We start from the raw sequence: 27,375 nt of genomic DNA, 5'->3' as shown, positions 1-27,375 counted from the left end.
AATAGACTTGAATTCCAATTTATTGTGATGCTAACATGAATTTAACTCAGCCAAAATATACAAACAAGAACGTCAATTTGTTTCAATGATTTCAACTGATGGCAAAATTAACCTCATAGATTAAAAAAGGGCTCATATTGTACACTTAGAGAAGTTAGTTACAAAACAAAAATTTTAAAATTTTGAACATAAAATTAAGGGTCAAAGCTATAAAAACGTGTAGAAATGTTAAAATGATCAGTTCGGAAACTTGAAAATTTGATTTTGCAAGTTGATTTAATCACATTTGTCCATTTTGAAACTTTTCGAAACAATGAGATGAAACAATAGAAGCGATATGATCGCATGAAACCATTTCACATGTCAATTTCTCCTGATTTTACTCCTCGTCATGGTCGCCCAGTTTTTCCATCTCGTCCATGGTTCGTTGGGCACAAAACGAATAGCTTCCATATATTCCAGTGCTGACGATTGTGAGGAGGAACGACAACCAGGCGCTGTAGCCGGCCCACCCGAAGTCCGAATCAATTCGTGGCATCCCGTACGGAGTGACGTATCCCGTGACTCGGAGTCGAACTGCCCCTTCGAAGATGGAGTTTCCAAGAGTTTGGAACACAACTGAAACAAAAAAAATCATACTTTTAAAAATCTATTGTGATTGATCGCTGTTTGATTCATAAATATTCATAAAACAATTGCAGATCAATTGCAGATTCGTACTGCACGGTCACAAATATTATTCACCGTCGGTCAATCATTGTTTTAGTTTTTTATTAGGCTCCCAAACTTTTTCAATAAATACTTCCAATTAGAAAAAAATGCATGATCTCATGCATGACTTTTAAAGACAATTCAGCTTTTTGAAATTCGGACAATTCGACCAGAAATAAACCGAGAATTCAGCCACAGACAACTCAGCCAGTTTCCTAAATGACTACATTCCGACAAAAATTGGAATAGTACTTAACTCTCGGTTATAAAGTTGCCGGTTTTATCCGGATACAGTGCAAGATCTAAGTTTTTCTTTAGGCGGGCGGATTTTTAAAAAAAAATTCGAAAATTTTATCGACCTTTTTTAGGTGACTGGATAGATGATGTTAGATAATTCACTCACGGGCCAGTACGCACAAGACGACGAAGATGACAGGGCTGACCGAGTTTATTTTGGGCGAGCCCCAGAGGGAGCCAGACGCGAGGATGGAGAGGAAGAGGAGGGTGGTGATTGACAGCAGCAGGAATATTCTAGAAGAAATGACCGCGGGTCCGTAGTCGTACTGGTTGTCCAAGGACACTGAAACCGAAGCGAAAAGCCATTAAATAATGAGCAGATCTATAGTTTATATCAGTTGCCAAGCTATGCAGGCACCTGATATTATCACATAAATATCACAAAATTTTCTTGAAGATAAATTTGAAGCGAAGCAAAATAGTAATTTCAACAAAGCGCTACAGAAAGCCGCTCTCTTTTTAATCTGTGGTCTTTCTTTAATGAACAAAAATTTGACGAGGTAAACTTTTGATGAAGGCAAAATTGCTTTTAAGGCAAATTAATTGATCCAAATGTTTTGAACTAATGTGAAAAGAGTTTGAAGTTGTGAAAAGATTTGTGAGCTTACTTGGGTCGACACAGACACCCCAGTTGCCATTGTAGCATACATGCCACACACTGAACGAGGGCTCCCTTGGGGTGCGGACTGAGAACCAGTCCTTGTACTGGCTGAAGCCACCAGCCACCAGAGCACACAGAGTCACGAACAGACCTGCAATAAATCTTTTCAATTTTTCGATCCGCGACTAATTTTCGAAACTAATTTTATCCGCGACTTTAAGCCCGGACCAAACTATTGATTTTTGGCCGCGAATTAAAATCGACGCTATCGACAAGAAGGAAAAATTAGTCGCCGACTTGAAACCGGGTTATCATTTGCGTCTTTCTCTCTGAACGTTATAGAGATGGCTTAAGTCTGCGCCTCTCAATCTAAAGGTCTGTGATTCTAGTCCCACCATATTCCCTGTTTGCTGTTTGAAGGCGAAGCAATATCTCTCAAGAGAGAAAAAAAACACAAAATGCATGTAATTTAAAATCAGCGATCGGGTCTATAAGGCGCATTTAAAAACTCATGTTACATTCAAGAAATTGGTCAATTGTTTATTACTTAATTAGACAGCAATTCAGACCAGTTATCCACAAGGGAGAGTGTAAAACATACGTGCTGTTAAGCTCGGGCTATTGTTACCCTGATTAAGAATTTACCAGAATTTTTTGGCTATTTGGACTGATATGGCCTCATCACTCAAGCTGCGCTAACCTGTTTTTCGCACCTTTGAAAACAATTCTTATCAGGCGCGAAATCTAGTATTAAAACCTTTTTTTAAAAAAAACTAGGGTCGGTGGGCCGAAAATAGAAAAATAATGGAAAAAAGTCCATTGGTACTGTCGTAATAAATTAGTACCAATGGTTTCCCTTTTGGCTGGTTTGGGGGTTGAATTGCCCCGCACTTTCCTCTTAAATCCGCCAATGATTCTTACCTACGATGAAGAAGTTGTCAGGACCAAAGAAGCCTCGAAGCGACAAGTTGGATGCCATTGCGACAATAACTTATTATTTGGTTCTGAAACTATTTAACTAAACCTCAAAAACTAGCCTAATAAAAAGGATGTTTTCCCAAAATATTTATTAGATCGTTGTTAATAATCAATTCCGATTCACAAATTTTTGATTTTTTGTAAAGATAAGGTTTGACGAGTTTGCAGGTATAACAATTTCAGCAAATAGAAACTGAATACTTTTAATATCCTATTTATAACTCCAGGGTTTTGTTTGTTTGAGGTTTTGAATCAATTGCAATTTTGCGGTATTTGGGCTAAATTCGCGTAATGGCACAACAAATATAAACTATGACTTTAAATGCAAAGAGGTTTTATTTCGTGTTTGAATCAGAGCATAAAACGTACGAAAATAAGCAAACTATGGTTTTAAATGCTTTTCTCTCAAACCATCACTAATGTAAACTTTAAATGAAGTTTTAGTTTTGTTAACAAACCATCGATTTTATTCGCAGACTAAAACACGTTTCAACAAATCTATAATAAAGTTTCTATCCGAGACTAAATGAATTTGAACAGCCTTCTGTTCACAAGCGAAGCTTTAGCTGAGTTGAACTGATATTACTTTTAATATTTTGTTATTGTTTGTCAATTTTTCATTATTAAAATTGGATTATTGCTCATCAAATTCGTTTCGCCGAAACTGCCGATTTCAATTGGTAAGTACATTTTGAAAAAAAAACTATGATGAAACAATGCGGATTTTTTGGAAACATCCTCAACCAAGTTTTTCCACCAAAAATTACGTTTCTGCCAGAATTGAGGGAAAAGGTGCTGTGACTCGGTAGTGAGAAGAATTTACTTGTACATTGATATTTGCAAAAAAAAAAATTGACAACCGTAAAAACGACAATAAAGCGGTTGCCGTTTTTTTCAGACAGAAATCCAGTTAATCCAAAATAATGGCAATGGCAGATTGGTTGTTCTTGAGCTTTTTTATCGGCCAGACTAGACAAAATTTCGATCAGACAGAACACAGTTAAGGTCAAACTATTGGCAATATCGGTGACCTTGAGCATCTGTATCGGTAAGAAGGCAGCGATTTGAAAGTAAGATTTTTGACACAGTTTTATAGTTAATTCCAAATTTTGCAATATCCGTTTCGGTCAACGAATATGAACGAAATTAATTAACTTAAACCTTGTCATTTTGACGTCCAATTTTAGTTTCCCGTAGATTTGTGCAAAAAATCTAACTACAAAAGCTAAATAACCTATAACGACCGATTAAGTTGCTCTAGGTTATCGATGTTGCCAACAAACAATTTGGTATTAAGCAACCATATATTGAAAATTGCGAAAATTTCGGACAGAGATAATTAATTAAAAGGAGCAATCGTCTCAATCTGAAAGATTTTTGCGTGCAATTTCGTTTTTTTTTCGGACAAACTTGCGCAAATTTGGACAATTCGGTCTGATAATTTATATTTGCATGCCAATTTTTTCCACAGTAGGTCGAATGCTCTTTTTAATTAATTTTGTCTGTCCGAGTTTTTTGCTACAAATTAAAATTTTAAACATTTTTGTCGGACAACGTCTCTAATTTTTGAAATAACTGACATTTAAGCTAAAACTCATGAGAAATAGTTCTTTAAAGTTTCGAGTTTGCATTTTTGCGGGCGTTTTATCCGTTCTTTTCCTTTGAAAAATTGCATATCAGATCGTCATTGAATGAAAACTGTCTTTGAAGCTAAGGGCTTGAAGTTATGCTCAAAAAATGACCTCTTTATGTAGTGCTGATTTGAATGAAACTCAACGAAAGAAAATTCAAATTTCAAACGCGTTTTTCTCAACATGGGCTAGGATTAGACAAAACATGGTAAAAATTCAAAAGTTTCAAGTTGGTGTAATTTTGGTGATATCGTTTGATTTTTTCCCCAAAACTCACAGCAAAAAATTTTCCCCAAAATTGGGTCAATTGGTCGTTTCTTGTTTAATTAAGAATGACGCGGAAAATAAACAACCAATTGATGAGAAAGTTATATTAAAATATATCTCCTAGACAACCCTACTAAGTTCTAACTGATAAAATTTCCAAAAAATGCGTAAATTATGTGTAATTTGTTTTCAGCGAACGATTTTTTTATTATTGAAAAATGAACTTATATATATTTCTGAAAGTTGTATTTGAAAACTATGTTGGGCTGTCTACTAGGTTTTTTATGATATAATTTTTTCATCAATTATTTGGTTACTCCGCCGTAATTTCGAATCACTTAAAAAAGTCAAATTGGCCCATTTTTAAGGTAAAATATTAGTTCAGAAAAGTTGAGTCCGTGAAAAAGCGTTGAAATTGCAAACGAGTTTTTAAAATTGCGTTAGAAGTGTCAAAAAACCAATCCAAAATGATTGCATTTTTTCAAAGCTTGTTCTTTATTAAGAACTTCAAGTCCTCATTAATAACTCCAAAACATTCTGCTTATTAAAAATTATAAATAATTTTGTCAGTTAATTGAGTTTTCACGCTGAACAAAACGAATTTTTTTTGGAACACTTTTGATTTGCAGTCAAAATTTTAGCATGAGGTTTTTAATCCTCGGCTCCATTTGCGTGTTTTGTTTTGTTGCGAGACCTAGCTTAAACTAAAAGTCTCAAAAATGCGATAAAATCAAGACAAAATTTTATCGCATTTAATTATCGACTTGAAGTTTGATTAAGAGCAAATCTTGAACATTTTTTGTTAGTACAAATCACAATGTAGTTTTTATGTCTGACAGTACTGGTTTCAATTTAGTAGAGATGTCTTGCATATTCAATCAATTCAGGGTATATTCTTTAGCTATCTACTGTTCCAGGTTGAAGAAGTTGCAAATTGTTGTAGCTAAAAAAATTCAAAAAAGGTCTCTAATTCTTTTATACTTCATAAAAGGCTCAACTCATTTTGATAATAAAAAGAGCAAAAAACCAAGTTGGTTTTAACTCTAACGAAGTTGGCAAACAGAACTATTTGATTTATTCTATCTGACAGGAATTATTTTAATTTAGCAAACTTTATTTACCTATGGAATCAATTCAAAATTTGAACACTTCACATAAGCAAGTATCAAACTTTTTGCAATACTTCTTCGGTCAACAATTTTGCAAGAAATTAGTTAACAAGTTAAACCTGTTCGTTTTGACAGCAAAAAACAATTGACAAACTTCCAATTTTTTTTATATTATTTATGAGTGTTTCAGACATGAAATTAAGAATCAAAGCTGCCTGAAAGTCGAAATTGCATGTTATATTTGTTCAATTTTGATTTTTTAAAGTTAATCTGCTTACAATTTTTTATATTCTTTTAGCATGTGTTTGTCTGAAAGTTGCTTCAGAGCTTAAGTCTACCAGCAAGATATATTCCTAGACCCCAAGATTCTATTGCAAAAATATGAAACAAAAATATTTAACAAAAAAAGAACGGAAGATATTTTCCGAAAAACTTTGCACATATACGCCTATTTCTAAGACAAGAAAAAAATGTCAAAACCCCATAAAAATTCCAATCAGCAAGCAAAAATTGATCAAAACTGGCAGCTCATTTTTATGATCAACTTCTTTTTACTATCACATCTAACTAGTTTTTTTTTGAAAAATTAACGAAAAAGTAAGTGCGAGCTAAACTCTCAAGTTTAACTTAGTTTTTCCTAAAATTTGGAAGTTCATTTCAATTTTTTTCGTCAAAGAGTTAGAAGTCTTACAGTTAAAGGGACAATTTTTCTAATTTTTTCATTTTTAGTTTTTTGGAATTGAAATTGACTGCATTGGCGTCAATTTCAATTCCAAAAAACTAAAAATGAAAAAATTAGAAAAATTGTCCCTTGGTCATTGATTTAACACTAAGCAGACAAAAAAAATTTGTAGAAGTTTTGATCTTGGGTTTGTGTTGCAAGCGGTTTCATACTTTTGCGCTATCTGCGCTGCTGTTATTTTAAATTATTCATTCTAATTAAGGTTAGATTTCTCAATAAATTGCGGTAAATCATGCCTCGACTTGTATTCGCTTCGCTTCGCTTCGAATTTTCAGCATCTGTATCACGACTCTAATATTTACAAAGGTGGCAGAATGCACTTTTTAAGAAGTCTTACTTGATAAAAATTGTTTCATTTAAAAAAGGTTGATTTATTTTTTTAGCAATCCTTATTGAACAAATAAAAATTTTACGGCAAAATTTGCTTCGGTCAACGATCCTAGACAAAGTTCATGAATAAACCTAAACGTATTCCTCAGGTAGAAATGTAGAAATCAGTTTTCGCTGGTTTGGAAATGATGTCACAGAGACTACTGCCACTAAGCTGTACAGTTTTTGAACTTTTCGGTTGCTTAAGACGAGCAATGATGTCCGAAAATTGACGCTTACTATTTTCTAAGTCATTATCTAAATCAGTTTGTCTATCAAGACTGTGTTAAAATCAAACTGCCAAGTGAAGCTAGTTCAAAATGTCTTTTGACAAATTTTACCCGCAGAAATGGCTTTTCTATACACCTAAAACAAAAATTACTGCATAATTTGGAAAAAAATAAAATTAACTCAGAAGAAGATCAACTGAAAAAAAACTTCCGAATGACAAAAAATATCGCATGCACAAAAAATATCTCTAAATTGCACCTAAAAATCAAATAAGCAAAATTAACTCAGAAGAAGATCAGATAAAAGTTCGGAAAAAATTTGCATGCAAAAAATTAATTGCACCTACAAATTAAAACTTTGTGTAACATTTGCTCAAAATTGTCAGCTTGTTCTTTTTAAGTAATGTCTCCTCTCTGATTTTCCTATTATATATGTTCATGTTATTTCGAAAAAAAAGAAGAAATACAAAAGCGCTATATTTTCATACTTTGCATGGTTTTGCCGAGATATCACAACTCGCTTCCAGTTTTGTATCCAAAGATTAAAACACTAAGCTGTAACAATTTAGAATTTTTTCAAAATTTCTAAACTTTCATCCGAAAATAAACCTCGGAAAAATATTGTCAATTGGTCAGTGTTTTGTTGCTGAACGAGCAAAAATTTGAAGAAAATTTCGGTCTTCTTTTTTTGGAAGATGATTTTAAGTTTCAACTGAGCTATCGACACTGGTGTTTATTTCTCTGACGAGATCTATTTCACGTTAAAACTTTCAAAAATTGTGAATAAAAAGATTAAACCGCATATGTATCTGTAGTTCAATTTTTACGAGGTTGACAGAGTGCGTTTTTTAAACAATTGTCTGTTAGAACTTTTTCAGCTTTGTTTTGTTGATATAAATTTTAAATCAGTTCAGGATATTTTAATGCTTTGCAAAACTTATATAGATTTTATACAACAAGAAAAAAATTATCGCAATAAAAGCGACGAGAAAGATCAATTGACAACTTTCCAAAATTTTTGGAATGTAAAGTTAAATATTTCAAAAATACTTTTTAGATCAAGGTTGCCTAAAAATCACAACTGCATGTATTTTTTTGCAATTTGAAAATAAATCTGTTTAAAGAAGTCTGTGTATTTCAATGCAATTCTTAACGTAATTAGTGCTAAGTATTTGGCAATTTTGCTGATTTTGAATGTTAAAATAGAGCTTGAGAACTCAACAGTGCCTTAGAAAACAAGAAAAACGCTTTACTAAATTTAAAAAACGTTTAAGTAAAATCAAAATTAAAACTCGTTACCTTGTGATTAAGAGTTAGATTATAAAATATTTTGCGCGAGAGGTCTCCAAGGCAATGCGAAACAGAAAATCGTAAAAGCAAGTAATTTTCCAAGTTCGATAAGTTTTGTAATTATTTAATTTCATTTGGCTTTGTGAAGAAATTGAGCCAAAATTTTCCGCTAGCATAAGAAAGAAGTCTGGGGAGGGTTCTCATGCTTGAAGGACCGAATGCTTGAAAAATTTCAACCAATCAAAATCGCTGAGCTTTTCTATTGGTTAAATCCTTTTCTCACAAAATCGAAGTCAAAATTAACAGAAAATGTATTAAATCAGTGGAAAATAATCAAAAATATTACAAAATGCGGGTTACAACTGCATTACTACTCAGATAATCTTCAAGATTAATGAGTTTAAAATCAAGAACTGTTCAGTCTTGAAAACTCATCTGCTTATTATCTAATCGGTCAATATTAACATTAATGGCCTGGATTTATTTTCTTACTTTGAGATTTTCGCGATTTACTTTGAGATTTTGAATACTCAAATCTGATTGGCTGAAAGAAAGCTAAAATTAATTTCAAGCATTGGGTCCTTCAAGCATGAGGGACGCCACCAAGAAGTCTAATTTACCCGGACTGGTATCACTGAGCAAATTAGAGCTGCCCCAGTGATGTTTCCGTGGGGTCTAGGACAACAAGCCGACGGGACTTCAAGCCGAAGGGACTTCAAGCCGAAATTAGAACTTTACAAGCACCCCAAAACGCTATTTTATCATCTGCAAAATGTTGCTTTTCTAAAATTTTGGCAAGTTTAGTCCATAGTGAGCGTTATTCATGACAATGCACCACTTGTGATTCGCATCCGTTAATAACATCAGCCGGTTTTTGAAATGCATAAATTATAAACATGAAAAATGCCTTCAACCATGTTTTACTTTTCAACTTTCCGGAACATCATTTGGATGCTTAAATTATATGCAAACGCCAATAACTAGTGAAGAAAGATCATGAAATTCAGAAAATCTTCAAAAAAGTTTTCAAATTGTTCATATTTCACGACTTTATAAAGAATTATTCGGCTTGAAGTCTCTAATTTTACAATTCGGCTTGAAGTCCCGTCGGCTTGATGTCCGGCACCCGTTTCCGTGTACTTGAGTTTCTGTACGTTAACAATTTTACTCACAGATAATTAGCGCAATACTGTAACATTGCCGAATCATCGATGCCTTTTTACGTTGCTAACAAAATTTATCGAACTGGTTCTTTATGAGATTCCAACACTTTGTAATTTTGAAAAGGAAAAGAAAAACTTCTAGAGTATTTTCTTCTATGTTACCCTGAAACATTGATGATAAGTTTTTTATTGGTATTTGATCAATTACGCTATACTCAACTCACATTTGAATGTATGAACCGATATGACACAGAGTTGTCAATGTTTGGCCAATGTTGCAGCTCTACGTTTCTAATTATCGCTGTAAAAATGCTGGAACAGTAATGGTTTGTTCGAGACGTTAATCCACTTAGTGAACAGTTTGCTTTCTAACGGAGAGACTTATCAAAAAGTTGGAAGGAAAAAAAAATCTAAGACAAAACGAAATGCATGCACTTATTTTATTTTGACTACAAAAACTATCCGCACATTAAAGTCATAAAGTCAAGCCCAAACATGAATTTTCTGTAAGAAAAACGGTGTAAAAAAGAACAAAACCTTAGTATAATCACCCGTTTTTACTGCTTTTGAAGTTGTAATTATAAAAATACAGAGTTTCTTCGAAGTAGAATACAGGGAACATATACATATATCAGAAACGAATGCATGCCGAAGTTATTTATCGAAATCAGAACCCAAAACACCTTCTTGTCCTATTTGAAGGGTACCTTAAGTTTCTGCTTTAGTTCTCTCTGCACTACTGGTAAATCAAATACACTATTTGTAAACCCACGGATTTGTAGATATAAATTTTGAGCACCTGTCTTATAGTATGTATAACTTTGCAGAGCTATTTAGGCAGACTTGTTTGAACGGTAGCTGAAATTGGTAAAATTTTCGAGATTGAGTTCATTTTAAACATTTAATTCTTGCCTGCATATTCCAAAAGCGTCAGATGAACTTCTTCCAAAACACCAAAAGTCATCCTGCTCCAGAATTCTGTAACTGACTGTTTACGAGCAGATAATTCTTTTCAATAAAGTTCTTGCAGCTAAATTATCTCGAAAACTGTTATCAAAGCTTAGATTATGATTATTTTTTGTATCAACTCATTCGCAATGCTACAGGTAAATTTGCGATTCCAATGTCATTTTTACACTTCATTCTTGTCAAGAGACAAAGTAAAATAATAGGTAAGCTACTGCTTGTTTTTTTTTCAGCAATGAAGGAAACGAAACGCACATTTTTTAGTTACACGTTTTCCCATATTCAGTGCTGTACGATTTCTTTTTAAAAATGCAAACTAAAACGCCTTTACTAAAACATTGTCAGCAGTTTCTTCGTGTGGCGCTTTGAAACGTGCAACAGGAAATTATATCTCCATCAAGCTACAATACCAAAAAACATATATATTATTTTTTCCAGCTGTATCATGCAATCGAAAACAATGCAAATTTTTCATATCCTTGTATCCATTTTTGTACAATTGTCTATCTTTTTAGAACTTAAGAACATCCGATTGAAAATAAATTACAATGCTACTGAACTGAACTCAAGGAATAAAAAATTGACGTAGCGATGACTCATCAAGATGTAATTTAAAAAAAAATAGCTGTCCTGTTTATAAAAAAAGGAAATTTGACTCTTCTCGTGTAAAAAAGGAATAATTTACAATACTTATACTTAAAAAATGTCTCGTTATAGCAAATATTTTTTCAACACCGCATTTGAAATTATATATCTTCACTCGTATTTTTTCCTTTTTTTAAATTTCCTCCGCTGAAAATGTCTTCACGCTGCTCAAGCTATATATACCAATCTAAAATAACTACGTTTTATTTATTCTCCCTAAAGGAAATGCGCTTTGCTTAGATACCATTTTTCCATGGTAGTTTTTTTTTGCTTTTAGATTTGAAACATTTTTACCATTTTATGCAAAAGTATGCAAAATGTAGAACACTGTTACAAGCAACTGTTTTCCTCAAACCGATTTTCAGCACAAAGATTACTAGTCTAGCTTACTCTCCAAAAATTTAGCTTCTTTTGTTTTTATTTGATGGCATGAAGTCATAATTTGTCATATTTATTGAGCTTCATATATATGGATTAAAATGAGCCATGGAAAAAAGGGGAGATCTTCAAAATGGGAAAACGATTAAAACCGTAAGTTTTTTGAAATTTTTTCAAGTTGCATAATAGTTAGTTAAGCAATCGTCGATAACATCTACTTTAGGTAATTAAGCTTTTATAGTCACTAAAATCACGGTTTAATAATCAGCAGAGCCTATTATAAAAATACGAGTTCACTGTAAGATACAAAAACTTGAAGTCTTCACTATCATGATTCGTCTTGGCAAACTTCGGCCAATTTAGATGTAAGTCTCGTATCTTGTCTTCAAATAGAGCAGTCCGTTGATGACGCAGTTGATTGCCGACATGGCGAATGCGCCCCAAGCCGAAAAACCGGCGATGTATGTCCTCGAGTGGATATCTTGCTCGTTGATTTTGAGAATCTGGTTCAACACTTTGAGACGAACTCCACCCTCGAAAGTGGCACAACCGACCATTAGCAGAATAGCTGAAAATAAAATCATCCTGTAAATTTATTATGCCGTTTATTAAAAAAAAGTAAGAAATATCTATCCCAGCAGAGGTTTTTCTTCGTTTTTCTTCCAGTGCACCTTGAAGAAAATCATTTATTTCGAATTAAATTAGACTGTTTAACCTTCCGTCCAATGATCCTAAATCTGCTCTCTAAAACTCCCAAAACACTCGGTGACATAGATGAGCTTATAGATTTAACAGGCTAGATCTTGAATTGAAGTTGAATAACTATAAAAAGATTTAGCGACTTTTATGCAAATTGCCCAAAACTGATTTCCCGATGAAACTGATGAAACGGATAATACAGATAGAAGCGAGTTCGTTGTTCTCACCTGTGATTAGGGCCACAACTGGAAACGTGTAGGTGTACCCGATGAGTTTGTATGAGCCCATGAGGGTCATGGCCCCCATTACAGTCAGGGCGAGGGAAAAGAACATGGAGGTGATGAGCAGCACACGCGTGACCATCACTGCGATTCCGTAGTTGTACCTGAAAATATTGAAGATTAAATGAGAAACCAAAACTAAAACAGCTAATCAGTGAATTTACTCTGATTTTGATTTTTTCCATATTTTTCAGCAGGGGCGCTCCCCTCCTCAGGGATTTGACCCCCTGCCGACCCAAAGGGTCCCCCCTTTGGTACTTTTTAAGAAATCCATTTCTGGCCTACCGACACTAAAATTTTTCTAAAGGCGCCTTTGGCGCCAATATATACTAACTTTGAGGGGGAGCGCGCGCCGAAAAAAGCGCAATTTTTTTGTCAAAATTTTCCAAAAAGTGCCAAAAACGGCTTTTTGACCTCTTTTTTCAAAAAATTTTGGCCAAAACAGCGTCTTCTTAGTGCTTTAGGAGAGCTCGGAGAATCAATTTGGTCGACCTAAAAAAAAAGGTCGTCACAAGAAAAAAGTCGTCCGCCCCCCCCCCCCCCCCCCCCCCCCTCGAGAAAATCCTAGATCAGCCCCTGATTTCTTGAAAAATGACATTTTTTGATTTTTAATATTTTCGCAGTTTTGCTCAACAATTTTATCTAAACTTGGTTTGGCTCTGTTTTTTCTCGCTATATTTCAAACAAAAACACTCGTTACATCGGCCAATCAAAAATTCGTACGGTGGTGGGGTGTGGTGGTATTGGCAAGCGGAGTTTATCTAGTTAGCTTTACTTGGCGTCTTGAGTCATGACTGGCTCGCAGTCCCTCCAGAATCCGTCGTAACAGACGTGCCACATGGAGATACTGGGACTCTTGCCAGTGGTGGGAACATCAAACCACCCCTTGTTATGGGCGAAGCCTTAAAAATAAACAAATAGCTAAATTAAATTAAATCATAAATTATAACCAAATGAAAGTATTCAAATAACAAATGGAAATATTCAAGTAACCAAATGAAAACACAAAATGATACCTTTAATGATGCCCAGAGAGCGGATATACGCATAGTGGATATCATTTTTCAGTTTTCACAATTTGGCTTAAAATTGCCAGTTTTTTTTAGGGGGGAGATTATTTACACGGGCCAATATATTATATATGCAATGTAATTTTACCTGTGAAACAGAAAGTTCCGAGCGCCAGTAGGAATGAGAGCCATAAAAGTAATCGCGGAGCCGAGCACTTCATTTTTACTGTCCCGAAAAACTATCTAGTTTTAACTGAAAGAGTTGAAAAATTTTACAAAATAACTTGGTGGTTAAAAATTCAATGAGAAGCTTTTAAAAATGGTACGTTCAGTTTTGAGCAATCGAGCTAGCTATGCCAACAATTATGCCATGTGTTAAAAAATTTTTCACGACAGGCAAATTATGGTTTTGCGTGTTGTCGCTGATCAAAAAAATACGTGGTTGAGTCGTAAAATCAATGAGTGAAAGTTGTTCAATTTTAGTCCTATAGTTTTAGTAAATAAACATAGAACAGCATTAGCAAAAGTTGATTTTATTGAATATAATTTAGAATGGCTTGCACTTTAGATTGATTGCCAACAAAACAAAATTCAATTAAAATAGTTAACCATATGGTAAAATGACTCATTGAGTTAAATGCGCTAGAACCAATTCTTGACTCAAATTTGAAAGATTTCAATGTAATTGGTTCAAAAAGTGAACATGTGCCTCAAAATATTCTAATAAATTTAAAATTTTAGGTTCAAAAAGATGCCGGCTGTTTATGAAATTAACTAGACCTATTTTTTTCAGCCGAATACTTCTTGAACTTGACATTCCAAACATCAAACGAAGAAACGCTTCATGTGATGAACGTAAGCAGCGGCGTCGAAAGTATTCATTATTATGACGTTTAATCATCAAAATCAATTCTACATATTTTACGCTGACGATGGCAAAAAATGTTGTAGTGCCAAAATTTCTACAAGTGAATGAGCACCTTTAACAGATGGTGATTAATCTAGAATGGTATTAAAGCAACCAACTCAAAGTGAAGCTTTATTTTAATTCAAAATAATTCATAGTAAAGTACGAAGTTAAAATTTTTTCTTGTTGAGAAAGTATCGAAAACAGACGAGAAAAAAATCTACTTATGAGAACTAAATTACCAAATATGGAACCGGAAATAGTTAGTCGTAATCAGCGGAAGCCCTCATTGGACAATTTACTCCTCGGAGACAACTCTCCTCAAATCCCATTGGACAACGAGACGGAGCCGAATGGAGGGGACGAGATGGACGGAGGAGAGCAGGAGGAAGACTTCTTCAAACTGTCGGCCCAAGAGTGGCAAAATAGGACTCTGATGCCGCTCAAGGAAGATCTAGCCATGTGGATTTCAGACCTACTAGGTTAATAGTTTTTTTATTTCATCATTTTAAAAAATAACAATCAGCTATTGATCAATCTATCGAAGTAAATAAGGAATTATAGACCTTTTTTCAGACCGTTTTTGGTCGCTCTAGTTAATAGTGGTCTACGTTGAAGAAAATGCCTTAAGAGCAAATCGAATGAAATCAAAATTTAGCAGCTTCAATTATTTTACCAAGTTATGAGTTTTAAAAAAAAATTCGTCCTTGACCTAATTAGTATGGGATCCGCAAGATCAATTCAATTACAACTTTAAACTTATTCCTAACAAGATCCAACTTTTATCAATAAAATCTAATAAAAAATGCGCATATAGATTTTTATTGAAACGGTGGGTAAAACTACAATTTTATGAATCATCTCATTTTTTGACTGACAATATCCTAGAAGTGCATTGTCTACGCTAAAAGCAAATTTTTTTTATAGTCAGCATAGCTTTCAGCAGTGAGTTTTGGCTGACTATTTCAGATACTGTTTAAAAAGCTTCTAGTTTATACGCGAGCTGGGAGGCTGACTTGAGCTGATCAACATTGACCGCTTGCTTGTTCAGCTCGCTCAAACAGATTTGTTGTTCCGGCCATTTAAAAAAAGTTTTAAAAAATGGGGAGGAACTTTGTATTCGGGTGCGTTTTAGTTGATTTTTCTTTTTTTTTCATTTTTTCTTTTTGTTTTTGTTCTCCAAGCAAAATCAAGTACCACAAATAATCATCGTAATGGGTCGAGTGATATATCATAATAAAGCCCTTTCAGTTTTGATTGATTCAAACAACGTTAACAAATTGAGAATTTTTTTTTCTAGATTGGAGAAACTTTTTTCCAGAATTCAGAATTATTTGAAATTTTTGATTTTTGTTCGAATTTCGAACAAATAAAGGCAAGATAGCAGGCTTATAATAGCTTATTTATGCTTAATTTCAGCCGCAAGAAATTATTTTTAGTCGAATCAAGTTAGTTTTTTGGGGTTTTCAGCGATATTTTGGGAACTAAAAACTTCAAAAATTGAAAAGTTTTCTGCCAAAGAAATAAAAGAATTTTTAAAATTTTTCAAATTAGAGTTTACTATTCCTTTTAATGTTTTTGTAAATTTTTTCGTACTTTCTGTCTCTGTCGTTTTTTTTCCGATTTCACGGTGTGTTCAGCATGCTCGTTCAAATTATATTATCAAAAAAGAAAATGAGAGGATGGTTTCTTTCGCGCAGATGGCAGGAATGATTATTTTTATTGCAATCAATGGAAATAACTGAAACAAGTGAGTTCTTGATATTTTTCGCAGTTGAAGTCTAATAAAGTCGAATAAGCCAATCTTACACCTTGGTAATACAACATAATTTATAAAACTGACATTTTTGTTCCAACTGTCTAAGAAAGTTATGGAATCTTTGTGCTCAGGGTGTTTTTTCTTCTCCAGAAAAGCATGAGACTTTTTAACTAGCAATTTTTGACATAATAGTTCGTTTTTTTATCTCCAAAATAATGTTGCCTTGAGCTTAAATTGAAAAAAAAAAATTCGTGAGTTTTTTAGTGAAGTCTTGGTGGTTTACGGACTGCCAATATGGCCACTTTGGGATAATTAATGCGCAATTTATATTGCGCAACTAACGCATAAGCGGAGATTCAATCAGTCAAAGAAATCAATCCAAATTGAATTGAGGCATGCTATTTGGTTTTTTTTTATATCTGGCTAATTTTATCTGGCTAACTAACGCATAAGCGGAGATTCAATCAGTCAAAGAAATCAATCTAAATTGAATTGAGGCATGCTATTTGGTTTTATTATATCTGGCTAATTATATCAATTTTACTTGACAAATTTTGTGTGGGTTTTAGAAATGATTTTAAATTTTTTTCGTTTTTTGAAATTTTCATCAATTTTTCATTCCGAGCACGTGAATGTCATGGCTTTGCTTTGATACGAGCAGTCTTATTTTTTTTTCAAAAAGGAGGCTTGAACTTGAGTATTGATTACAAAAGTTTGATTACTGAGCAAAGAACCGAATTTTTGTTTGGTCCAATTTTTAATGCTTTGTTTCAAAACTAAGGAAAAATTTTTGTTGATTATCACTTTGAGAGGCGTTTTTTAATCTTTTGGTGTGAGCAACTCTTTCTATAGCACTCACTGTCACTTAAAAATGTCCAAGAAAAACGTAACATGAAGTTTTCATAAGGTCAATAATTAAGCATTAATGTTGAAGGTCACTGTTAATTTCCATTTTACTAAGAAGAAAAAGCACAGCGTGTAACGCGCAATAAAAAAGTTATCAAAATTAAAAAAACTTTTTGCAATTATGCCTTAAAATGAGCAGTCTCATATTGTAAGTGTTTGCACGACGAGATCCGAAATAAAAACCTTCTGTCAAAATATCAGTAGTTTTAGCAAATAAATTGAACTCGTTGGTCATATTCATAATTTAGCTGTATCAAAAATACAAACAGCATTAATTTAGCATTAACACAGGAGGAAATAGACAGTAGTCAAACATGAGCCAGAGTGAATTTTAAAAAAAAGAGAGAAATTTGTTTCAATTTTTTTTATGATTGCGGTCAGAACATTTTGTGCTATTTGCACCAGCAAACGGCGATCCTTGCTTTGTTATGATTATTAAGTTTTCCGTGAATGAATCTAGACATAAAAATTGTTCAGATCTCTGCGCAACTTGCAGACCAGCCAATCAGCTTATTTTGTTTATTTTTTTAAAACCGTTTTCTGCATTTTTTCAGACGTTGAGATTTCTTGTCAGAACTTCTTCGAGAGACTTCAAGATGGAGTCATTCTTTGTAAACTAGCCAGACATATCTGTGAACACGAAGTGCAGTGGAAGGGAGCCTCACAAGCAACCCCTTTCAAGGTAAGCACAAACTACAAAAAATATTTGTTGAATAAATTCGCCCATTTTATGTTTTTCAATATCATTGTCTTTTTGGATCATCTTACTCATTGCGCCCAAAAATCAATATTTCAACATATTGAACTGATAATACTTTGCAACATTTTGATTGGCTAGAATTAGCCAAACAAACTTTAGCATCATTTCAGAACGTTTCGTTCACAACTTTAGGTTGACTTATAGATAAACCGAGGCATGGAAAGTTTGGTAACCTATTGACACCTATTTCAAATGCAGAATTTTGCAGAAAAAACGCTGCGTTTTGCCCAGACCAGAATAAAAACAGAAAACAGCTCCAGAGAAACTGATCCTCTTCACACTGCTCACAATTCGAACTTGTTAGATTTGGGCTTTAAAGTAAAGTGACCGCATTTACATTGACCAAACCAATCAATTTGAAGAAGTTTTTGTTCTCTGCATTTCTATTTTGAATAATTCAAATCGTAAAACCAAGAAATTTGGGCGGGATAGAAAGACTTGTTTAATTGTTTCACTTAATGTATTTTTTATCTGATACATCATTCGAACACTTGCCTTGCTGCTATCATAAAAGAGGCAAAGAATGGCTCATTTTTAAATTTTAAATCCAGTTTATGGTGATTGAATATTCTGTTTTTGGTTGTTGATGGTGCAAACATTGTCTCATTGAGTATCCAAAAATTTTTATCTTATTTGAGAAAATTTTTTGATACTGAGCGAGACAATTATAAAATCATTCTTAAACCGAATACATAACAGCCAAAAAGTGTAAATTGGACTTTGAGTTGGACCAATCATTAACTCAATTGTGATATCAGACGGACATGTATTGCGGTTTGAATGCTCTACAGTTCCGATTGGAATTATCCAGAAAAAAAAACAAATAAGACCTAAAATTTAAAATTTAAGGCGCGGTTTATTTTAAATGGAGTTGTTTTTCGACAAAAATTGATTAAGTGTTATAACAGAATTTTCAAAAAGCACTTTTCTTGAAAAACTCCAATTTACAAGTTTACAGGTTTAGTTTTCAAGTTTTATTATGTTTGACCAGATAATTTAAGTCAGCAGACTGTGCCAGATGAAAAATTAACCTCAGGCCATAAAAATGATTTAGAAAAACCTCAAAATGAATGTGGGGTTCTTTTAATAATCGACGTTGAAAATGAAAGATGCCTCGAAAGATAAGGACTGGATCTAGGCTACAAATCGTAGAGCGAAGAAAAATGAGAGTTTTTGTTTGAATAGGCGCCTATAAACTTGAGAAGTGGGCCCTTCTTCTCCAGAGAGAACATCACCAACTTCCTCCGGTGGTGCAAGGCTCTCAACATCAATGACACTTGCCTCTTCGAATCCTCAGACTTGCGTGAGTTGTCAGACTAACAATACGAGTGTGAATAAACCAGCCGAACAGTTACATCCGAAAAGAAAAATTTGCAAAGCTTTCGTAATTGTTACATAACTATTATAGGATCTCTTCAACTATATCCCCGTTTGGCAAAAAGAGGATATTTGTTTCTAGGTATAAAAATCTGATATGCTTAACTGTTGATTTATTTCTTTATAGGAGGATATTCGTTTTTAGGCACCTGAGGGGGGAGATATAGTTAAAGAGATCCCTACTATATAACAATTACTTATTTTCGGCTGGTTTATACTTCGGCTGGCTTATACTTTGGCTGGTTTATATACCACCAAACAATACATTCAAATGATTATGTAGCAAAAAGTAGACAGGTCAAAAAAGTAGACACGTAAAGGTCGTAAGCCAATCAGAATCGAAAAAAAAAGAAATGCATTATTTCTTGGCAAACAAGTTGAAATTGAAAAAGTTAACATTTCACTCAAAAATGTCCTCAAAAATGTGTTTTTCTAGCTGAAAATGGGTTTTAAAAAATTACTTTTCTACTTGGGTTATTGGACGACAATTTTGTTAGTTTCACAAAATGTATTTGCTACTTTTCACTTTCAGTTGAAAATACCAACCAACAAAACGTAATAGCCTGTCTGTATGAAGTGGGTAAGCGGGCAAGAAACTTCAAGGTAAAAGAGCCCCAGCTACTTCGAATTGAAAAAGAACTCAACGAGAACGACGAAAAAGAAGAGGACGATGAAATTCATTCAGAAACTGCAGCCGAAAATAAAACTGATTTTGATAAAATTGATTTTACAAATGATCAAAAATCTGAAATTGAAGCTGAAATTTTAAAGCCAAAGAATTCTGAATCTCAAATCAAGATCGGAGCATCGTCTTCCAAAGAAGACCCGAGAAACCCTAAAACTGAATATCTTCGAAAGAAAACCGAACTACTGAAAATGAACAAAAGAGAAGACTTTATGGTAAAAATTACATGTCTGTCAATGTCATGCTCTATCGCTGCCCATTTTAACCGAGTTATTCTTCACTACTTATTGCAATAATCTCTCTTAAATTTTTCGTTCTTTGCTCGAAAGTTCTGGGTAAAAAAATCAGAAAATTTGTAGAAAGTTTTTGACGCATGTTTTTTGTTTCTGAAGTTGTTTCTTGTTTCTTGTTTTAAAAGAAGTATTTTTCATTCGCTTGCTTAATGATTAACCATGTTTGTTTCTTTCTGTTTCAGTGCACTTAAAACATCTAAAGAACATTATAGTTTGCCTGTACGCAATCGCAAGGCGCTTCAAAAATTGCCCAACCTTAAAACTCCCGAACCTAATTCAACTCGAAGAGGAAATGGAATTAAACAGTTTCCTATTGGACAACGACAAAGATGACTCATACATTGACTCGCCTGACGTCACTACAACTTCCGAGCACTGTTTGAGCAGTAGTACGAGTTCGTGTAGCCCGCAGTCAGTTTTAGACGAATTTGCCGACTGTCAATTAACCCGCTCTCTTTGCGAAACACCCGAACAAAGGCGGTTTAAGCCGAACCAAACCCAAAACACGACTACCCCAAGAAAATCTCGCATTCCAAGGTATTCATCGAAATTGGCAGTTTCGACGTCGAAGTTGAATATTTCCGGCACCGGTAGTTGCTCGGATATAAGCGAGCACGAGGGAAGCACTATTCACAACCAATCAAGAAGCAGAAAATCGAGTATTCCGATTTTGGACAAACGCGACGGACGAAGGCCAAGCCAAACTCCGAATCGTAATCGAGAAAGCAGCGACAATAACAATAACGAGAACAACAAAAACAACAAGCGATCAAAAAGTGTCGACTATAAAAAGAAAATGTTTATAAACTCGATGACAATCCGCTTAGCTAAACCAATATCAGACTCGTGTGATAATTTAGACCAACCACCCAAAAAGGATTTGAGACGAACAAAATTTTGTAAGCCGAACTGCTCGCCGCAGAGTCGTTGTTGCCTAAAGCAAGAGTCCGAGCCGCGTAGGAAGCGACAACGGGACGACGATTACGTAATAATGGATCTCGACGAAGAGGTAACTCCAAATAAGTACAATGTCCTTGATATATCTTAGATTTTTTAAGAGCACTGAAACCCTGAATTGTCGGTTTATGGTCTAGCTGCTTATTTTTTCCAAAATTTTCTGACTAATACACCCAAAAATGTTCAGCTTTTCTTTCCTCTATAGGCAACTAAAACAAAATTGTATTCTGACCTATATATGTTTAGTGGTGTAATTAGTCGGGTACTTTCATTTGAAGGTAGCAGTTACTACTTTTCACTTTATGCCTAACCTTTTCTCCAAATTAATTATTGAATGTCTGAAATCTGAAAAAAATTACCGATTAAAAAAGGAAGATACCATTTTGAAAAGTAAAATCATGGTAAAAATTAGAGGCAAGTTTTTGAGGATTTCATAAAAAACTGCAGGCACCATAGAAAACATTAGAAAAAGTTAGAAAAAAGATTGACAACTGTATTTTAGCCCCCTCCAGCTTTGATTGTTTCGAAATTCGACCGTAAAGTAAGTATATTGAATGTTGAAACACAGAATGCATTATGTGTTACTTAAACCTTGCCGTTACAGCAATATTAAAGCTCATTTAGTGCTCTAAGAACAAATTCAGTGTGCTCCCTTGCTAGTAAAAATATTTATCCTAATGCATTCAATTCAGGCACGCACGATTTGATTTAGTTGCAATAGCAAGCGAGCCTTTCCTTTGTTAAGCGAACACTTTTGCGTTATTTTTGTTAGCTAAGTCATAGGTCAAAAGTATCTTTAATTTTTTGAGCGCAAGTTTTTATACATCGAACGTCCCAACTAAGGAAAACATCTGTCAAAAAATTTTAGTAGCTGTGCTAATGACTAAATAAATTACCACAGTTATGTTAGCTGAAGTTTTTTTATGCATGTGGCATAAGCGGTTAGAACATGAAAGCTTCATATTTGTCATAATTATTCTCCAATTTTTGACGTCAGGTTTAGTATTTTTTTCCCAAAGAACATTTTTGAGTACTTGAGTTCAAACTCTATGGGCTGTTTACAAGGATGATTCGACGACAAAAACACCTTTGATACTAATTATGTATAAATGATTCAACAACGGTTCCAACACTAATTTTTCCAGGTTTTTATTCGGCTAGATGATTTCAATTAGTTTCATTGGATACGTGTTACAAAGAGTCGATGAATGTAATTCAGAATTTTATTGTTTTTTTTAGACAAAATTTTCAAAATTTGTTCACGCTCAATTTTAATATTTCGCGGTTTGAATTTTGTTTTTTTTCTAAACTTTTTTAAGTTAACTTCATTTTTTTGTTGAAGCAAAAGCAAAATCACTATCGAGAAGCAAAAAAGTAAACGTCACGAAAACTTCTTATTGACTTCTTATTTCAAAGATGGAGTTTAATTGTCAAATTTACCAGCGAATAAAAACTTTTACGTATTGTCCAGTTTTTTCAACTTGATATAGTTTCATCAAAAAAGGCCAATCATAATTTGTTATTGAAATTCAAAGGGTTTTAAGGTCATATTTTTTTTTTGATTGAAGTTTTTCAAAAAACAAGTTGGTGTTTTTTCTTTGTACTTGCGTTCATTGACACTTTTCTAACTGTCTGTTGACTATGTTAAAACATATCTAATCTAGTTGGTGAGAAAGCGATAATTTTGCGTGTTTTCGGTTGAAAACTTAAGATAGCAATTGTTTTGAACTTTTACTTTAGAGTCATGATCAAAATTAAACTGCCTACTTCAAAAAATAGTCATTTGCATTTGAAAAAGCAAGTGCAAATTTTTAAAAAGTGTTGTCCAGTTTTTTGTACTCATTTGGTTTATGGTTTTTTCACGTTAACGTCCTTCCCCACGAACCGTTTGATGGGGGAGGATGTGAATTGTGATGAAAGTTAGAAATTTGGAATAAGACCCAGTATCTAATCGGCGGGGAGGGTGGGTGCAGGGCTGAGGGGGGGGGGGGGTTTAATTGGTAAACTGATTTTTTTTGTGTATTTCCCTTTTGTGCCCATTCTGAACTTCGAATCAATAAATCTTTGGGTGGCCGTTTGCTTTTTACCTTTATTCTCAACTTCTTCTCTGGGCATGTTGCGATATTAGCTGCTTCCTTTTTTCATTTAGTTTCAAAATTGAGCGAAACTTAGCAAACTTGTGTACAAACCGAGAAGGAGTTTTATAAAGAGGGGGAGGCTGGGGATAGTTACTGAATACCATTTTAAAATTTTAACTTTTACTTTTCAGCAGTAATTCTAATTCTAAATCTACTCTTGGTGCAAACCATACTCAAAAATTGAAATTTTTTGAACAATCACCCACCATTTATAGAAAGTTTTGAATGGGCAAAAAATTGATCAAAACAATATATCTACAAGTATATTGCTCTAGTTTCGCCCAATAGTGTTCCACTTCCTAAACTACGCGTTGAGTGACTTTCTAACCAGAATTTTGTGTTTTTTTTCCGAATTGATGTCGTTACCTAACATGGTTTCAGATCCGCCGAATAATCAAAAAGTGCAAATGTGAAGACACTGTGACAGTGAAGAAATTGGCAGAAGGGACTTATCTCATAAATGACCGCAAAGTTTACATCAGGGTAAGTTGGAAAAAGCTCGAAGTTCCGAAAAACTATACAAAAATTGCTATGAAATATCCAAAAAGAATGTTATGACGTACAACATTTTTTACACTTAAAAATGTTCTATAATTTTCATGTGGACAAAAATGTAGTGGCGATTTTCATGTGGGTAATCTTAAAATTGTAAGATTGCCTACAGGAAAATCGCCACGACCATTATTATCGATCAAAGTTAAAATCACAGTGTTAAAATTACATCTGAAAAGTTTATAGAAACTGCATGCAGTCGGTTAATGGCTAATGAATTTTTTCACACATTTGTGTAGCAAAAATCAAGTGGAAGTTTAACACATATGTAGCTAAGAAACTAATTTTAGATTCTGAATCGCAAACACGTAATGGTCAGAGTGGGAGGGGGATGGCAGACATTTGAGGAGTACTTGTTACGTCATGACCCTACTAAGGTGTCCGTCTTTGCCCGGGACGGAGTCACAATGCTGGATTCAACCGCAAGACCCCCCGCAGAACAGGGATTTCTGGTAGCATCTGGTGCATACAGATCCACCGCTGTGTAAATTTCAAATCACCAGACCTTTTGACCTCGATAAAAAACAAGAGTCTCAAAATATGTTGCTTTGAAAGTAGTTATATCAATTATGAATTAAAAAATGAAATTTAAATCACTGATTCAATGAAAGTTAAAGCAAATAGTTTTTATCTTTCCGGTGCTAAAATCCAATATGCTGTTTTTGGCGTCAATAGAATTCTCAATGTGAAAATTACATAATCAAATATTGCCAATTTTAATTTGTTTGTGCATAGTCAGCGAAAGAAATTTATTAATCCAAACATCGATCTTCATTTTTTTCCACAATTCAGGATGAAAAATTTTCAAAAAAAAAAAATAGCGTTTCTTCTCTCGCAATGATGCATTCTTGTACTATGCCTTTTTCAGATCCTTAAAAATTATAATTTGTTACCGACGCGATAGAATTGACATTCCTGCATCAGTAGCAAAATAGCAGCGTTAAAAATCCAGCATGAAACGAACTCCTTGATCTTTGATAAAAAACTGAAAAATAATCTGCTCGGAATCAAATCCTAGCCCTAACCAATCACCATTTGTCACCTACGAATACTTTTGTTAGGATACCCGAACAAAAGAAATGACAGTTACTAACGTAACCCGGATCAAGGTGCTCATTTAATGTTTCGACTTTCAAAGTTGAGCACATGTCAGTGCTCGACCGACAAAGAATAGTCGAGACAGTGAATTTGGTCGAGCACGAACTCGAAACATATCTCAAGCACGATCTAGCACAGTCAAAACATCTAAATTACGTTATGATATACTCATGTGACCGTATTTGACCTTTATTGACCGTATTTTTCTCGCCAGAAAAATACCTTTAGATATTATGGATACTGACTGACTATCAACATAGTTTAGTATCATAAGCTTGTCATACGTTTCTTTCAAAGGACCAACGTTTGGAAGAGCTGATCAACTAAAAAGTTTGAAAGATTTTGGTGTTTCGAGAAGTTGTCATCTTTAAGTATATTCTCTTCCGCCAATGTTTTTTTTCACTGCTCTGATTGGAATTATAGCGCTGGGTGTCATACAGATGGAAGGTTATCCGACATGAAAATCGTACATCTCTGATTGGAGCTGTATTCCATCTAGACTTCTGTCTCTTTTTGTCTTGTTGGTGTTATGCTTTACTGCTAAAACAGTTTTTATTGTTGCTCAATTCATATTGGTTACTTTCTGCTGTGGATCTGCGCAAAACACGAAAGATATATAAAAATTTGTATTGAGATCGATGAGAAGTATACTTCTGCTCTAAAATTTTCTATGTTTGTGGTCGTTACCACTGAGTACACACAAAAAGTCAAGGTTTGTGGTTGGTGCTAAAACTCTTATTCGTTCACATGTTCATATGTTTGTTAACTTGTTCCAAGGTATTTTTGACATATATATCATCTACTTCATAGATTAGATCAAGTAGAAATGATGGAACCTATTTTGGCTGAAACATTCCGAAAACTGCTTAAACTGGATTTTATAAAAGAAGACAGGAAAAAAATAAAATGAAGTTTCGTTCAGTTGAGCTTTAATAAACCACGTAAATTGCTAGTCTTTTCTCAAAGTGTTGACAAATAATTTCAACTTAAACGAATTTTCATTTCATCATAACCGCTATCCTTTTGAAACAAATATTGTCGTAGTAAGTACTACGTATTGTTTTCGGTCTATTGAAGATCCTTTAATTTCTTCTGAATTTTTCTGTTTAAATGAAAGTAGTTAATGTAGCTTGATTTTCGCTACCAAGTTGCACTAGGCTAGCAACATTGCCAGCATCTTTCGTTTCAAGTATTGTTTTCAAGCTCTCGGACTCTCGACTGAAAATAGCAATCTGGTTATCGCTAATGGAAGAACCTTTTATGAATGATTAGATCCGGCACTGTTTTACGTCAAATGAAAAAAATTGCAGGTTTTTTCAGAGTATCTTTGTTTGGTTTGAACACAATTTGTGTACAAACGTCAAACTTTATGATTGACGCCAATCTGATTTTTTTTCTGAAGGCAGGTTGGAAATGTTTTTCCATTTGCTAAAAAACTGTCGCTAAGAAGTTCGGGACCATTGTCTGGGACTAGAGTTTTTAGAACACAAGTTTGGCACTTTTTGAATGAATTTCCATCGTAGTTCTGTTGTTATTCAAAAAAAACTCTGATTCAGATTATTTCTGCGTGAGCATTGACCAAGATATTTTCTTTTTCTTTGATTTGAACTTAGTCTATATGGATTCAACCCCATGCGGTTGCCTCCGGTCACTCGGATACTGCTTTTTTAGTAATGGTCTTTTTTTGAAAAATACCACATCTAATGAGAAGCCGTTCCTCATTTTGTGATATGCCAGGCAGATAGGCATTTATTTATGATGCAATTTCTGTTGCCTATCTTCCAGGTTGCGTCTAGTGAGCATCAACAATCTTTTACTTTCCAAATTACGGTAGCATGAAGGTTGCAGCACCTTGATATCTGATGGTCTTGGTATAGCCATCGTTTCAGCTTCTTTCTTGAAAAAGGATTCAAATTCTGAGCATGGTCTCCTGTCATCATTCATTATGCGTTTGATGACGTGAATGAGTATCCAATTCACTTGAAGATTGTTTTTGACATCAATAAGATTGTTTACTTGTGTGCCTGAGACGTGGTTTTTAAAGAAACCGATTTTTTTCTGGTATCTCATCAAACCCCAGTATGTTTAGAGCATCCGCATCAGGGATTTGTTATCCTGAAAAATAGTTCATTTCTAAACAAACTCTGCAACGCTATAACTCATCTAATTAACCTTGTTGATGCTGTCTTGGTGTCTCTCTATCAGGAGCAAAGAGTTTTTACAAGAGTTTGTGATCATTTTGAAGAGTGAATGTACGATCAAGCATGAATGTTTTCAGTCGTGTCACCATAATCACCCTTGTTAGATCTTTTTCTTGTATGCTGGAGTATTTTGCCTAAAATTATGATAGTTGTCTTTATAAAAAATAAATCAAAAATGACCTTATTGTGAGAGACGCCCAAGAATGCGCGTTTGCAGGTGTGAAGTTTTTGTAAAGTTTGTACCAAGGACTAAAGTTGTACAAATGAATGGTTCAGAGCATAATTATTGTTCTCATAATGGAGCCGGATTAGCTTCTACGCGAAAATCGACAGTAAAATTTGCTAGTTTATCACAGATTGATTGAAGTTTGTTGT

General features: G+C 34.0%; 3 protein-coding genes across 7 annotated transcripts; 1 reads left to right on the top strand and 2 right to left on the bottom strand.

The window, feature by feature from the left end:
* Positions 1 to 10,732, bottom strand: LOC134848514 (uncharacterized). Of its 2 annotated transcripts, none has more exons than XM_063866008.1 (4): positions 10,301 to 10,732; positions 1,617 to 1,760; positions 1,115 to 1,291; positions 1 to 618 (listed from the first exon to the last, which is right to left on the bottom strand). In XM_063866008.1, the coding sequence occupies exons 1-4, from the start codon at positions 10,350 to 10,352 to the stop codon at positions 380 to 382; spliced, it is 612 nt and encodes a 203-aa protein (XP_063722078.1). In that variant the 5' UTR covers positions 10,353 to 10,732; the 3' UTR covers positions 1 to 379. The 2 variants fall into 2 exon arrangements, with proteins under 2 accessions (XP_063722078.1, XP_063722077.1); XM_063866007.1 differs by lacking the exon at positions 10,301 to 10,732 and adding an exon at positions 2,531 to 3,029.
* LOC134848513 (growth arrest-specific protein 2-like) lies at positions 3,150 to 24,475 on the top strand. 4 transcript variants are annotated; one of them, XM_063866004.1, is made up of 8 exons: positions 3,150 to 3,267; positions 14,161 to 14,756; positions 17,494 to 17,621; positions 18,885 to 19,002; positions 20,237 to 21,063; positions 21,514 to 21,552; positions 23,531 to 23,632; positions 23,992 to 24,475. In XM_063866004.1, the coding sequence occupies exons 2-8, from the start codon at positions 14,501 to 14,503 to the stop codon at positions 24,187 to 24,189; spliced, it is 1,668 nt and encodes a 555-aa protein (XP_063722074.1). In that variant the 5' UTR covers positions 3,150 to 3,267; positions 14,161 to 14,500; the 3' UTR covers positions 24,190 to 24,475. The 4 variants fall into 4 exon arrangements, with proteins under 4 accessions (XP_063722074.1, XP_063722073.1, XP_063722075.1 ...); XM_063866003.1 differs by lacking the exon at positions 3,150 to 3,267 and adding an exon at positions 11,187 to 11,530; XM_063866005.1 differs by lacking the exons at positions 3,150 to 3,267; positions 21,514 to 21,552 and adding an exon at positions 11,189 to 11,530.
* Positions 11,400 to 13,915, bottom strand: LOC134848515 (uncharacterized). Its single transcript, XM_063866009.1, has 4 exons — positions 13,516 to 13,915; positions 13,133 to 13,259; positions 12,304 to 12,461; positions 11,400 to 11,945 (listed from the first exon to the last, which is right to left on the bottom strand). The coding sequence occupies exons 1-4, from the start codon at positions 13,586 to 13,588 to the stop codon at positions 11,737 to 11,739; spliced, it is 567 nt and encodes a 188-aa protein (XP_063722079.1). The 5' UTR covers positions 13,589 to 13,915; the 3' UTR covers positions 11,400 to 11,736.
* Positions 24,476 to 27,375: the final 2,900 nt, after the last annotated feature.

This window comes from Symsagittifera roscoffensis, chromosome 6 (genome assembly GCF_963678635.1).
Source record: "Symsagittifera roscoffensis chromosome 6, txSymRosc1.1, whole genome shotgun sequence".
NCBI classification, from domain to species: Eukaryota; Metazoa; Xenacoelomorpha; order Acoela; family Convolutidae; genus Symsagittifera; species Symsagittifera roscoffensis.
The sequence above is the reverse complement of the archived record's forward strand: the minus strand, read 5'-3'. Positions and strand labels throughout refer to the sequence as shown.